Source organism: Kryptolebias marmoratus, linkage group LG16 (assembly GCF_001649575.2).
Source record: "Kryptolebias marmoratus isolate JLee-2015 linkage group LG16, ASM164957v2, whole genome shotgun sequence".
Classification (NCBI taxonomy): Eukaryota; Metazoa; Chordata; class Actinopteri; order Cyprinodontiformes; family Rivulidae; genus Kryptolebias; species Kryptolebias marmoratus.
This window is the reverse complement of record NC_051445.1, coordinates 20,932,172-20,947,004: the sequence shown is the minus strand read 5'-3', so window position 1 is coordinate 20,947,004 and position 14,833 is coordinate 20,932,172. Positions and strand designations below refer to the sequence as shown.

The 14,833-nt window shown below is 40.8% G+C and overlaps 1 protein-coding gene across 1 annotated transcript in view; it reads left to right on the top strand.

Moving 5' to 3' along the window:
- The window catches only part of tbc1d31 (TBC1 domain family, member 31), a 16,382-nt gene extending 2,603 nt beyond the window's left edge, over window positions 1-13,779 (top strand). The window contains exons 3-23 of the mRNA XM_017409885.3: window positions 159-274; window positions 1,337-1,515; window positions 2,649-2,800; window positions 2,897-3,056; window positions 4,305-4,505; window positions 4,625-4,798; window positions 4,912-4,991; window positions 5,076-5,222; window positions 6,293-6,426; window positions 6,726-6,859; window positions 6,994-7,173; window positions 7,272-7,504; window positions 8,444-8,516; window positions 8,667-8,746; window positions 8,841-8,976; window positions 9,536-9,628; window positions 10,030-10,158; window positions 10,281-10,475; window positions 11,669-11,732; window positions 12,017-12,202; window positions 12,525-13,779. Coding sequence (XP_017265374.1) covers window positions 159-274; window positions 1,337-1,515; window positions 2,649-2,800; window positions 2,897-3,056; window positions 4,305-4,505; window positions 4,625-4,798; window positions 4,912-4,991; window positions 5,076-5,222; window positions 6,293-6,426; window positions 6,726-6,859; window positions 6,994-7,173; window positions 7,272-7,504; window positions 8,444-8,516; window positions 8,667-8,746; window positions 8,841-8,976; window positions 9,536-9,628; window positions 10,030-10,158; window positions 10,281-10,475; window positions 11,669-11,732; window positions 12,017-12,202; window positions 12,525-12,679 — 3,001 coding nt within the window. The 3' untranslated portion in view covers window positions 12,680-13,779. The remainder of the gene's footprint in view (window positions 1-158; window positions 275-1,336; window positions 1,516-2,648; window positions 2,801-2,896; window positions 3,057-4,304; window positions 4,506-4,624; window positions 4,799-4,911; window positions 4,992-5,075; window positions 5,223-6,292; window positions 6,427-6,725; window positions 6,860-6,993; window positions 7,174-7,271; window positions 7,505-8,443; window positions 8,517-8,666; window positions 8,747-8,840; window positions 8,977-9,535; window positions 9,629-10,029; window positions 10,159-10,280; window positions 10,476-11,668; window positions 11,733-12,016; window positions 12,203-12,524) is intronic.
- The last annotated feature ends 1,054 nt before the right edge of the window (window positions 13,780-14,833 follow it).

The window sequence follows — 14,833 nt, the reverse complement described above, 5'->3', positions numbered from 1 at the left end:
AAATGAAATAAACATTTGAAATATATGAGTTTGTATGTAATGTATGAATATAATATACAAGTTTCACTTTTTAAATGGAATTACTGAAATCAATCTACTTTTTCATGATATTCTAATTTTATGACCAGCACCTGTATTTATCTTATGTCTTTTGGTAGGTTTCGCCTGGTGCAGAAAACAGGACAAGCCTGCACTGCTCTGGCGTTCAGCCTCCGCAGAACCACAGAGTTTCTTGTTGCTTTGGTGGACTACACCATCAAATGTTTTGACAAAGGTAGAATGGAAAGCCAAAATTATTACCCTACATTTTAAACTTTAGCTCAGAATTATTTGCATATCAGAACCAGACAGTCAGGATTTAGTATCTTTCCTAATAAAAAGAGCTAGTTATTAGCAGTTTTGCAACAAACACACTGGCTGAAGAGACGCATTTTTATCTTTATTGCCTGCCTCCAAAGATGAGTCTGTGTGTGTGTGTTGTCTTTAAATTCAATAACATCATCTTAAGATCATAAATATTACAGAACACAGTGTAGTAACAGAGTAATGATAAAAACAAAATTTTATAATGAGGTTTCACGTCTATCAGTTCATGCTTGCATGTTTATTTATCTGTAGCGTTAGCGAAACACCACTGCATGGATTTTAATGAGACACTCAGAAAGTAATCATTGGATGTACCTCTACAGCTGAGAAACTTTAAGAGTCAACCCAATTCAATATGGCCTCCACAGCTAACACATGGTGTGATATGTGGCATTGTTGGCTTTAACCTTATCTGTCTGTTAGCAGAATATCTTGTAAATCACTGGATATGATTTAGTGAAACTCTGAAAGTAACCACAGGACGCACATCTGCAACTCATTAACTCTTAGGGTCAACCTCATTCAAGATGGCTGCCACAGCTAATCAGGTTTAGCAAGCACAAAAATGGCTTTAACTCCATCAGTTTTGCAGATATTGAGCTACATTTGGAGTGGTAGTAGCTGAGAGTTGTCTTCAACACATTTTCTGAGTTCTATGAAATCTGGCAGTATTTTCATTAGATTGTGTAGAACATCATTTACAAGACTGGACCAAAACGACTTTTTCTTCAAGAAAAAGTCTCAGTCAAACTCTGGCTTGACAGGCGGCGGGTGATATGCGTAATGTCAGGAAATGCTAGGTCTTTAATTCTATATTTTAACTGTAATTCTAATAATTATAATAAACTCGAATGAGTATTTTTTTCCACACACTAGACAAGAGTTTTTACTTTGTACTCTGACAGATGTGGTTACCTTGTTTTCTTTTGTTTGTTTGTTTGTTTTTTTAACTGGATGTTTTATCCCAAAGACACAAAACAGCTGGTCAGTTGGATGCGAGGTCACGAGGGAGCGGTCTCATCCATCTCGGTGCACAGCTCGGGCCGATATGCCATCAGCACGTCGTCAGACACGGCTCAGCTGTGGGACCTGGACACCTTCCAGAGGAAGAGGAAGCTCAGCATCAGGCAGTCCGTCGGCATTCAGAGGGTAACTATACAGACTAAAGTTTCTCTCCGTTTCATCAACCTGAAAAGAAATGCAAATAGTTTGATATTCAGTTTCAGGGACTCAAAATGGAGAATATTAAACTGTATATTTAAATTGTGTTGGGGATGGATTCAGGCCTGTGTTTAATTTTTAAGTTTTTTAGTAACGCATGTCGGTGAAACATGTTGCAAAACGTTTAAATGGTCTAGCTGAGTTTAAATGAAGCAGAAAACAAGATTTAAATGAGCTGGAAAGGACAAAGATCATCTTCTCCTGTGTACAGCAGCCTCAGTGAAACGAGTATAAAATTATTACTAAGGGATTCTTAGTAACTCACATCTGATTTGAAAGAAACGTGTTTGGCCGTGGTCTCCCCCCTTGGCCTAAAAATACAATAAAAGTAACTTCTCACAGGAGAATGATGTCCATCACTGAAGTGTAGTTTGTCACTTGGCCAATTTATGACAAAGTTTGGACACTTTTAGTGAAAACATCTAATTAAAATTGAAGTGTGTAACATTCAAAACTTACTGTTAGGAATGACAAATAGTGTTCATGAATATGTTTTTTTTAGTTACATAAAACCAGTAACTTTTATGTCTTTTTAAAGCTTAAAACAAGCATTTTTAAGCCATGTTTTACTCGTACATCCATCCTTCAATGTATTCTTGGCTCTGTAATAATTTCTAATTCTGTGCATTAAATCTGTTTTGACAGCTGCACTTTTTAACCAGTTTGTTGCTAATTTAAAAAAATGTTGTTTTTTGGTAGAGGCATACCAAAAAAGATTCAATTTTAGGATTAAAAAAATGGAAAAGTAATTACTAAAAATGTGGTAGGAGGATTAAAATGAGATAAAAAAAATCTGTGTAATAAGCTGCTGTGTATTCATCTGTTTTCTCAGTGAAAGTTTTCTCTTTTAATGTGATTCTCACAGTCACAGATGAATTTATTTAAGCCGTCTTTAAAAGGATTTATTTAATCTACCGTAAACAGTTCAGTTTTTATGTTTGGGATAAACACTTCCACTGTAATTTGTGAAGTTAAGAAACGAGCCAGCTCAAACTGTCTTATACATTCCTCACTTTCCAAGTTGATAGGTCTGTAACGATACGCTGCTGCTTGCGTTTCAGGTGTTTTTCCTGCCTCTGAGCAACACCATCCTGAGCTGTTTCAGTGACGACTCCATCTTTGCGTGGGAGAGCGACACACTCTTCTGCAGGTACCAGCTCCCCGTTCCCGACTCTGGACCCAGGATCTGCTACAAGGCCTTTGCTGTCACACGGTGGGTCTCCCCCTCCGCCGCCTCTCACACAATCAGCTCCTGTCAGGATGCTTTCCCAGCCCAGTGAAGCCTTTAAGCTGCGTGTTGTGTTGACAGTGATGGTAAAAGCCTGGCAGCCGGGGGGCGCTCCAACCTGTTGCACCTGTGGTGTTTGGACAGCCAGCAGCTGGTCAGAGTGATCCAGATGCCCTCTCAGGTTCGAACCGTCAGGCAGCTGGAGTTCCTGCCTGACAGCTTTGATGGAGGAGCCAGTCAGGTACAGAGACAGCAGCAGCAGAAAAACTGACTGAGCACCTTTTTTATTTTTTACTGACCAAATTTCTCCTTGAGTGACTTTTTTACCTGTAAATATTTACAGTGTAAATACTCAGTATATTTACAGCTACATCCCAATCACACTTGAGTTTCATGTTTATATGTAGAGGCTTCACTCTTATCTCGTTCTAAAGATAATCTAATTTTATTTAAAATACTGTTTGTTTCTTTCTTTTTATTTAATCTCTCAGTTTTGTTTTGTTTGTGTTTGGGCACCTATTCACAACACAAATTCAAAGTTTTTAGTTTTTTTATTATCATATCTCTATATGTGATCAGAATCAGTATGAACAGGCTTTTACCTTTCATACAGCGCCTGTTTCAGGTACATCTGACCATTTTACTTCTAGATACCTAACTATATCTGAGCACCATGAATAACTTGTTCTGTGGATCTGAGTTGTCAGGCCACCTTGTGTTTCATGATGTTGGGATAAAGCATCAGACATTTTGGAGCTGAAATGTTCTTTATGCCTCTCTGGTTTGTTTGGGTGTTTTGTCTCATGCTGAAGTAATAACAGAGAGCTGATCAGCAATGTTCCTACACAGTCTGGAAAAGGATAGAATTTGATTTTAGTATTTTTTTTTAGGCGTGGGAAAGAATCAGTCAAATATTTGTTTGTAAGCAGTTTCTAAAAATGAATAATCTGAATATCTGACAATATTTTGCACTACCAATCAGAGCCCTTTTCACACCGATTTTGTCTAAATGATAAACTTTATAAAACAACTGATGCTACTGGCTTAGAAACCACAGACACATGCACACTCATACGCTTCTAAAACATTACTCAGTTGATAAAATAAGTTAAAAAAAAAAAGGCAGATCTGAATTTTTCCTCTTTTTTTTTTGACTATTAACACCTTAGTAAAAATGTGATTTAAAAAGGTGTTTAAAGAAGTATTATCCTGTGTTGTTGTTTTTGTTTGTTTGTTTTATTGTGTTTGCAGTTAACTTATAGATTTATAGCAAACTTAAAAATGGGCTGATATAAGTTTTTATTCTGTAAAAGTAAAAAACTTTTCAAATTGAAGATGTGTAGGAACCCTGGATCTGTTGCCTCCTGAGTGGATTTATGACATATGGGAATCTGTGACGTCCACGTGATCTAAATCAGTCCACAGTTTACCCTGTAGTGGTTGTGAACACCCTCTGAGTTAACTGATTTTTTCTTCTCTGTCTCCACAGACATTAGGTGTGTTGAGCCAGGACGGCGTGATGCGTTTCATCAACGTTCACACGTGTAAGCTTCTCTTCCACATGGGTTCTGTCGACGACAACATCACCACAGTGACCGTCAGCCCGAACGGCCGGCACATCGTGGCCATCATGGATAATGGGAGCATCAATATCTACAGTGTTCAGAGTCTCACGCAGGAGTTAAAGAAGGTGACAGTGGGTTCACACACGGGGGGGGGCACAGGAGTCATCCCATTTGTTGTTGAAAGGTTCTTCCCTTCTCGTATACTCATGTACATGTGTGTGTTTCACGCTCATCCCCTCTGCAGCCTCCTCCATCTCAGGTGGCTGTAGTCTCTGGAGGTGAAGCGGATCAGGACTTTTCACACATCAAGATGAAGGTTAGATCAGAGGCGGTCCAGAGACCAGCCAAGAGCTCGGGCAGACGAACACAAGTAAAGATACTACGACCGCCTGCAGCGTCTTCAGCTGAGGAGAAAGAGGTAAAAAAAGTCTCACCTTTTTATTTCTATTGTGGTTTAAATGCAAATAACAGGGCAGTTCTTTGTAGTTGATGAAATGTTTAGGTTTTCATGATTCTTATTTTAAAAACTAGAATGAACTCCCAGCTGGTCTGAATAAGAAGAGACTGGTGGCTCTGCTCAAGGCGTTTGGAGAATATCCTGCTAAATACAGGTAAAATCTTTTCATAAGTGGGAGCCGGGATGAGCGTGTGTGCCGTCAGTGTTTACATGAACGTTTTCTGCATCTTTGTTGCAGGATGTTTGTGTGGCGGTCTTTGCTGTGTCTCCCAGAGAACCACGCAGCGTACAGCAGTCTGACCGACAAAGGCCTGCATTCAGCCTTCCTCACTCTGCACGAAAAGTACCCCATCAAGAGTCACAAACTGCAGAGAGGACTGCAGAGGTACTTTTTCTCTTAATGTGCACATGTTTAAAACTATTATCTAAAAATGTCTTCATGCTTTGCCTCCAAGGAACCAGACTTTCTTGTAACCTTTTAAAGAGGTCTCAGTTAACAAATCTAAAGATTTCTGAAGGTTTTCAAAGATTTTCTTGGGACTTTGGCTGTTCTTTTTTTACCCATGTTCTGTCCAGTCCTTGTACCTGACCATGACAACATTTGTTCCTAAAAACACTTCACATTAACCGTCCTTCAACAGCAACAATGAAGGACGCTGAAGCTTACCCAGTTAGGAAAGATTATTTTTAGACGAGCTGACATTTCACTGAATCTGCTTTCTTTCATACAGACTCGGCAAAGCCTGAACTTTAACACTGGTCCATTTTTTTCCTGGGCAGTCTTGTTTTAAAGCAATCTTTGGTGAAAGAACGTAATGTTTACAGTGGGAAAGCAGTTGTAGATGATGCAGGTGCTGGAAACAGCTGGAAAAGTGCTTATTTATGAACCAGTCGCATCCTCTTACATCACTCAGGCTTTCCTGTTAAGCTGAGAGAGGACCTACTCTGCAACAGGAGCTAACAGGAGTTTATAAGAAGTTGTTATAAAATCTCCAAACAGCCACAGTACCACCACTGTGAACTGGTCCCCTGCCATCTGAAAGCACCTGAAGTTTCTTAAAGATCCAATTTGAAATTGGTTCTAGTGTCGACACAACACCAGCTCAACCCTTGAGTTTAGGAGTCTTTTTAATGTCTGACTAATTTGTAGCTTAAAGTGGCTTAAACAGAAAATGCATTCCTCTGTCTGAAAACAGTCAAGAACTGAACTGAAAATGAATTTAAAAAAAAGCAACCCCCAAAAAAACAACTTTGAAAATCCTGTAGAAAACCCGGAGAACAAGATTACTTTAAAATATTGCCAGAAAATCTGTCTTCTTGGAGGCGAATGAGGGATAATTTAAGACACACAGTCGTGTATGTGCAGCTGTCATGCTCTCTGTAACACCTTTCGATTACAGACTTATATTCTTTTTCTATTAATGCTGTGCACTTTTCCTTCTATCTCCCCTGCAGGGTTTTGTCTGCTTTAGCTCACTGGGCAGCCATCTTTGGAGAGGTGGAATATCTCCCTCTAGTGGCTTTTCCTTTCGTTAAGCTTTTCCAGAACAATCCGATGCTCTGCTTTGAGGTGGTGGCCACAGTCATAGGTACTTTTCCACAGTGCACCTTTCATCTTGTTCACGTGCTCACAGAAGTTAGAAAACTTTACAACCTGACTGTTTAAGCTGCATTAAGGTATTATTGATCACTGAAAGCCTCCACTGCAGTCAACAGTATGAAACCAAAAGGGGATTTTTAGTTCTGTTTGTGCAGCTAAGTCCTTAATCCTGTAACACAAAAAGATTTTGAATGGTTTTACTTTTAGAACTTATATTACTGAAAGTAAATCTGTGTTTTATTGTTCAGTGGAGAAGGTTTTGAGTCAGTCGTTTGTTTGTTTGTGCAGTGAACTGGTGCCAACACTGGTTCGAGTATTTCCCCAACCCTCCTCTGAACGTCCTGAGTATGGCCGAGAACGTTCTGGCTCATCACGACAAGGAGCTGCTGCAGCACCTAGTGGACTGCGGCGTCACTTCACAGGTAGCCGCGACCCGTTTCAGTGCCCCTGGAGAAGCTGGGAGACAACATGGCTGCTCAACATGGCTGCCCAGAGTAACTGCTGTATGGGATCGTGTGCGAATGTCCTTGTTTTGCGTCTTTGTGTTTTTTCCCAGCTCTATGTGTGGCCGCTGTTGGAGACGCTGTTCTCGGAGGTTCTAACGCGCGATGAATGGCTCCGACTGTTCGACAACGTCTTCTCCAATCATCCGTCGTTCCTGCTCATGGCCTGCGTGGCGTACATCGTCAGCTGCCGGGAGCCTCTGCTGCTCTGTGCACAGAAAAAGGACTTTGAGGTGCACCTGCTTGTTCTCTTTGCTTGAAAGAAACATTCCTTTTGTCAACTTTTTGCCTCTCCTTCACAAGTTTACCTCTGGTTTCCACTCGTCTCCAGTACTTTTTTCACCATCGGAACAATCTGGATGTTGGCGCCATGATAAAGGAGGCTTACCGGCTCATGAGCAGCACGCCAGCTGACGTCCACCCCCGGGCGATGCTCTCAGACTTTACACCGCTCACCAGCGGCCAGTACCCCGTGTTCAACCAGTACCCAGAATTCATAGTAGAGTACCAAAGCAGGGAGAGGGAGAGAATACGACTGCAGGAGATGGAGTATCTGCGGGAGAGGTGAGATGAATCATACCGAGAGGCAGGAAATTGTTCTGATAATATTAGAAGATTTGTCACAATTAACAATAATTGTGTGATTGCTTTCGACCATTTGGAAACCTAATTATCATTTTCACCTCTTCAATAAAGTAATCACTTTGCCCACCTTCATTTACACTGGCTCAAAGTAGCAGCTTTTTAAATCGAAGATAAAATGAATTATTAAAATATTGGTAGCATTATATAATAGCTGACACATAAAGTTGAGAGTAACAAGACAAATTTTAAAGCGATCATTTGTTGGACAAAGGGATCACTAACGAAAGTTTCTCAAGGGCCAGAATATTTGTCATCAGCCAGTGCTGGGCTCAGTCTTTAATTGGACTATGTTTGGTCATTAAAACAAGTTTGTTTTTATTCATTTTCATTTCTGCTGCCATTAAATATGTCACATTGGCCTTATTCTTTTATTTTTCAAAAGTGACAGACAAGGTTTCCACTCAAAGGCTTTGATATTTTTCATTTAAATCACTGCATCAGCTGCAAATATGTAGAAAATGTTTACAGTTCTGAAAAATGTTAATTATATTTTCAAAAGCAAACATTGGTCATGAGTTAGACAATGAATGCCTGATAGGCTCTAAAGCAGCGTGTTAAAAGCAAGGTTAATTTTACTTTAAGCCGAGTTGGCCAAGATCGTCATGAAATAACTTAATAAAATAAATAAAAGACGTATCCAAGTCTGGGTTCAAACAGTTGTCTTCCTGTTTATTAACACAGTTTTCTTGCTGTGCTTGTGTCTAGATGAGTTTTAATCATCTGTTTTAATTCAGCAAATTAATGATTGTATCGTCATTTATTTTTGGTTTAATGATTTGTGGGCAAAATAGAACGAGCTTGCGGGGTAGATGTGACTGTTGATAGAAGATGTTTCACGTGTGTGTGTGTTGTCTTTAGACAGGAGTTGTCAGAACTGCGTTCAGATTTTGTGCGACGCCAAGCTGAAGAAAAAGCCTATTTTGCACAACAGGTAGATCGTTTCTCAGGATTTCCTATAAAATTGTTTCGTATTGTAGTTCTCATGCTCTACATTCCCCCGTATGTAAAAGCAAGCACCTAACATCGATTGAACGGCAATAAATTTAACTTTTGCGTGTCGGTTTTAATGATTTGAACACAGGATTTGCTGCAGAAAGCAGAGGAGCAGCGCAGACACATCCTGGCACAAGAAGAGGAGAAGCTTACAGAGCAGAGAACGAAGTAAACAACAAAGCGTTTTCGTGGTTTCTAATTAGGGCTAAAATGACGGCTAGTTTCAGAGAATTGGCTGCTGACTCTGCTCCATCCTGGTCAGACTGGCAGCCATGAAGAGGGAGCTGAAGGTGAAGGAGTTACAGCTGCTGGACGCCACAAGAAGACGTTTCCTCCAACAGCAGCAGGACCTGCGAGCCTCACAGATCCAGAGACTGGACCAGGAGATCAGCAGGAAGGTGAGCAGACGTTACGCTGGGTATCTTTTTACTGTTTGTCTGAACTCAGGGATCTGTTCCATGAGATGATTAATATTTTAAATTCTGTAAATTGTGCTGCTGGGTGGGAAAACAGAAAATGGCAAAAACTGGAGCTTGATTTTTCAGTTCAGGGCTCCCCAACCACCAGACCGAGGACAGGGTATTTTATTTTGAAAAAATGACCTCTTCCACTGGCGGCTCTTCCTTGCATCTGCCTCAGTCGTAGGTATTTTTCACAGAGCACCAAACCTACAAGCTAACCTTTGCAAAAATGAGCAAAAACCAAACTTCACAGGAGAACTTCTTTTCCCCTCACTAATCCATAGGAAAGTTGTCTTGTATGAAACCGGTGTGTGATGAGAAGCTTACATCTGTTCACAAGATTAGATCAAACGTGCAGACAGATCATCCTCCTAGAGCTGCCAGTTATGATCAGATCAGCCTCTTTGCATCTCACCATCAAATTTAAACAGTTGTTAATTTTATTTATCTGTTCTTAGTCATTTGAAAAGGGTTTTATCTCTGTGTCCTGCTGCAGATGGATCTGCGTGAGAAGGAGACGGCTGCAGCGGTTCAGGATCTCGAGGTCAGACAGATGGAGCTGGAGGCTCAGAGGAAACGACTTGAGCAGGTAGTCTCCAGGTTTCCCTCATGCTCCTTCTTTTCTGTCTCCTTAGCTGGATTTTTTGTGACTTGTATCTTCATTTTTTTTTCTCAAAGTGACCTACAGTTAGCAGAAATCTACTCCTAAAATAAACACGATGTCAAATTTCTTATCAAAACTAGTAAATCAGCTCCCAGCGCTGAAGGCCTTGTGCGCATGTTTTAGTTACAGCATGCATAAAATTAAAAACTTTGGCCAATCACACAAAAGATTTAGGAAATATAATAAAAATGTATTAACATTTGGACTGGCTGTCCATGTCTATGTAGCACCTTCACTACATTCAGTTCTCTGTGTGGTAAAAACAGTAACACTGAGGCCTGTTCCTGTTTTTTTTCCTCCTCTTTTCTTCCTCACTACTGTTTCAGCATTTGCTGAAAGAGCAGGAGCGTGTGGGACGGGAGGTGGAGGAGGAGGTGCAGCTGAAATTAAGGGAAGCAGAAAAAGCGGAGGAGAGCTACACGGAGCTGCTACAAGGCGCAGAGTCCAACGTGCAGGTCGGTGGAGAACTTTGGCGTCTGAAAACACTTGAAGCAACACAGTCAGCACAAGTCTGATTTTGGCACAAATACTTGAGATCTTTGAGTCCTGTAGCTGTTAAATTTCTCACCACACACAGGCCCTGGAGGAGTCCCTGGCAGAAGCGTACCAGCTGGGTCTGGAGTCTGACTGGCAGAGGGAGGTGGTGGAGCGCCTGCAGCGGGTCGACGCTGTGCAGGAGAGGAAGAGGGAGAGACTGGCAGAGCTTCAGAGGCAAACTCTGGCAGAGGAGGAGAGACTGGCTGACACCATGAGAGACGTGGCAGGAAAAAAGGTGAGAGCAACACCGATGTGTTTGCAAACATATCACCGCGCTCGTGTTGCAGATAAAGCTAAGGCTGCTAATGTGTAAAAACTGAAGCAATATTTTTCCTCTTCAGCTGTTATTCTTCTATTTGTGTGACAATTTCTGATTTGCTACTCCTCCCACAACATCAAAAAAGTGGAAAAAATATATTAAAGCGAGCTGCTCGATCAGGAATAGTGCGTTATGACCTTTAGTAGAGGTGCATCATATGGATTAGACAAAGTTTAAAAAACAAAAATAAATCCACATAGACAACAATGAGAACCAAGTGAAAACATCCATCCCCTTTTGGAGCTTTATAATAATAGATTTGTGTTTAAATGGGTCACAGAAATGTGGACTTTTCATGATTAAAGTGGCATTTTCAACAATCACAGTGTAAGTTTTATAGAAAAAATCTTTTGAAGATTTTACCACCAAATGTTCAACTTGGAGTGTTAGAAGGTCACATTTATATTTAAGTTGTCTAAACTTTCCAAAAATTTCTTATTTACACAATCTTTACACTTCTTTATACAGTTCATACATCAACATTAAGGCGTTTTTGTCTTCTTTCACCCAGTGTGTCTCTTTCTGCTATAGGCCTTAAAGGTTTCACTCAAATCCCCCCATTGACTTCCATTGGATCTGAGATCAGAATTTCCTCATCAAAACTGGACCTAAATGTTTTTGTCATATCTCCTCTAACAAGCTGTAAACAAAAACAAATTGATTGTATCAACCAGATGCTTCTGCCACTTGCAGATCAGGAATTTCTTACAGTTTTCACACAGTGACTGAGGCTGAATTTCTACTCTGTGTTTCAGTCTGCTTGTCTTTTTAAGACTGTTGTCAGGGAGTTTTAGACACAGGTGTGTGGTTACCATGGTGACCCCAGTGATCTACTGGCAGCATCCCTTCTGATCTTGGTTTTCTTCACACTTCTTATCAAAATGTCAGCATTTTGGCCAAAATTACTTTTGGGTTTTAGAGAACTTGACGTATGATAGAGTTGTGGGCGATAGCTGCATCGGCACCCTTCAAAAGCAGCTGTTTAAGAAGGAAAATGATCAATAGATCATCTGAAAGCTGATCATAAAAACAACAAATGTGGGATTTGTTAAAGTTTGTACTTTGGTTACTGCTGTTCTTGCAGGCTCATGATTGTGTTTTATTTGCAGTGGGATGAAGTGATGAGTACCAGAGCCCAGGTGCAGGAGCAGAGACAGTCTTCATGCTCAGCAGGTATCACTCTACACACTCGCACACCTGCATCTTTTTGGGTTTGGGAGGAAATCCGTGTTGACTTGTTTCCCTTCATCCCTGACAATAATCAAAACTCATCGCTGGCAGCTGACCTTTGACCCTACAGCTACATTTTAAGCCTCAGAAAGTCAGACTGTTTTATCAGAGCACATAATTAAGGTGTATTTTTGAACCTACGCTTATTGTAAAGCAAGGCCCCACACAAACACAAACAGCTTCTGTACTCCAGACACACCTGATGGGACATTACTCCTGTGTGTTAGATGGGCAGAGACAGGCGAACGTCCCCTCGCTGTGTCCAACTCAGGGACGTCTTCACAGATCTGCTGCTTCTGTCGGAAACAGAGGCGTGAGTCCAGCAGGGAACTCTGCCTCCTGTCAGAGGTCCACAGGAACCAACATGGTGTGTCTGAACAGCACTTCCCCTTCAGAGAGCATCTCCACCAACTGTGAGTCACTTTAAATATTTAACCAGAACAAAATCAAGTGGTTACATTTATTTATTTCTCTCTTCTTTTTAAGAGACTTCACCTGTGTTCCTTAAAAAAATCTTTATTTTTTTTAGTTGTCTGATGGGTTCTGATGTGAGTTTGTGTTCCTGATGTTCCCCCATAAAGTTTTAATTCACGCACTGAATGTGGCAAGATGAGATTTTTAAAGCTGCTTCTTGTCTATTCCTTCCTACTAAATTAAAAGCATTCAGAAAACAAAAATTATGTTTAGGATGAGATTTTTGTATCAGACTCAGTCTTGCTCTTCATGTCCTTTCAGTCTCCCTGGACCGAGGCCGGGCCCATTTGGACAGCAGTGAAAGAGAGCTGCTGAAGGAAATCAGAGAACTGAGACAGAAGCTGGCAGCCAGAGCGAAAGAGTCCAGCTCGGCGTCCTCACAGTCTGTCCACACGCTGTCCTCTGCCTGTCAGTGACCACCAGCTCTGCCCTCTTGTCTCCGATCTGTTCCAGAAACATGCTCTCAACTTAAGCTCACTCAAACAGTGACTCAGCAGACTGCGGAGCTGACCACAGCCGTCCTTCACTCTGTGTCAAACAACAAAACACTAGACTTACAAGTTCATCGTTTGAGTTTCCTGTCCTGTAGGATCCAAGTCAGCCTGAAATGCATGAACGGATTCAATAATAATATTTTGAAAACCTATTAACAGCCTGATTTAATTCAGCTCAGCTCTCAACAGCCTGTGGATTGGGACAAACTGCACACAAAGCTGCAGATACCATGAGTGCTGATGTGTCCTATTTCCTCCCTCACTCTCATCTCCTTGTTTTGGCTCCTTCCTGTACTGATGCAAGTTAGAGCCCAATCGAGAAGTGCAAAAACAAAGGAGATGAAGGTGAAAAATCAGATATCTTTGCTTCAATAATTTAGTCTTAATCCATCCAGAGCCAGCAGAGCCAACACACACTGTAACAGTGGGTAGCAGACACAGAAAAATCATGCTGAGCTACATGTAGAGATGCAGGATTTGTGCTTTCTAGCCATCTTGGTAAAATATTTAAACTTAAAATATCTCCACCGTTAGCCTTTTGTCTCTGCTCACCACCTGGAGGTGAAGTACAAGGACTGAAACTTCCTCCATAGTGAAGGAGCAACCTCAATCCAGGAAGTAAAAGTTAGCATTGTGAAAATCACTTTACACGTTCTGCTAACTCTGATGATTTTATCTGCAGTAAATGATCCATGATTCAATCTTGTAGCCATGGTAACCACAAAGCTTAATGATCACTTGCAAATTTGTTGTTTTACTATCATAATTCTTTTTTTGTTTGTTTTTATTTATTTATTTTTGTGTAAATGCATTCAATCTAAACTTCTTATCATATTTGTCTCACTTGAAGCCTAGTTTGGATAAAAGTAATTTCATTTTTTATTTTTAATTTTTATTTTCTGATATACTTGAATGCGAGTGTAAAATTTTGTTTACAAAATGCATTTAGATCAGAATATGTATATTTTTTTCATTAGAGGATGACATTTAAACACAATACAGGATTTTATCAGCAGAGGTAAGATGGGGGAAAAATGTGTTTTTGGAAGGATGTGTTGATTTAAAGGTTAGCTCTGAACGTTTAGCACCCTGTCATGCACATGCATGTTACACCCATCTAAACATTTTCACAAAACAGTCGCTGCACAATCATAACAGCCTCTCTTTCGCAGAATAATCATAGGCCGTGTTTAATCTGTTTAGGAGTGATTCGTGGACAACAGCAGAGGCTGAGGTGTTTACTCAGTCTGATGGCATCAGCAGGACACAAACCTAATCCACATGGCTCAACGGTTCTGATGGCCTAACATGTTCTTTGTCCAGATCCTAACTTGTCAGTTTTTTCAGCAGCATGAGGACAAACTGCTCAGTTTTAGATGGTTGGTCATAATGTTATGGCTGATATATATATCTAAGAAGGGACTCAGGTCAGGTCTGTAGGCCTGAAGGCTGAGTTGTGTTGAATTCAAGGCATTTAGGGAAGCTCCAATAAGACTTCAGTAGCATTTAGAGTAAATGTCACAACCTTCAGTCTAAATTGGTCCGAAAGGAAACATCAGCAGTCAGCAAGCAGAAGGTCTGACAGACTGTGTACCAATGGGTTATAATCAGAGGGGCAACTGAAGTTTTCTTTTGGAGATGGGAAAACTTTACAAAGGGAGAACTGTCAGAGCAACACTTAACTAGTTAGGCCTTTACGATAAAGTAACCAGACAAGAGTCATTCCTGACACCTACTGGGAGGTAGTTAAACAGCATCCAAATGACTATAGCCATCATTTTCTGTACCCGCTTTTTTGATGCCCGTCTCCAGCATTCATTGTGCAAGAGGTGAGGGGACACCCTGGACAGGTTACAAGTCCATCACAGAGACAAATGAGACAAACAACCATTCACATTGTCACTTACACCTAGCTTAACTGTTAACTCTAAATTGTCCCTAACGTGCATGTTTTGTTCTGTGGGAGGATATTCCAGATCATGGAGAACAGCAAACTCCCCACAGAAAGGCCCCAAGCCAGGAGGCTTAACCTTATTTCTGTGGAGGCGACAGCACTAACCACTGCTCCACTGTGCT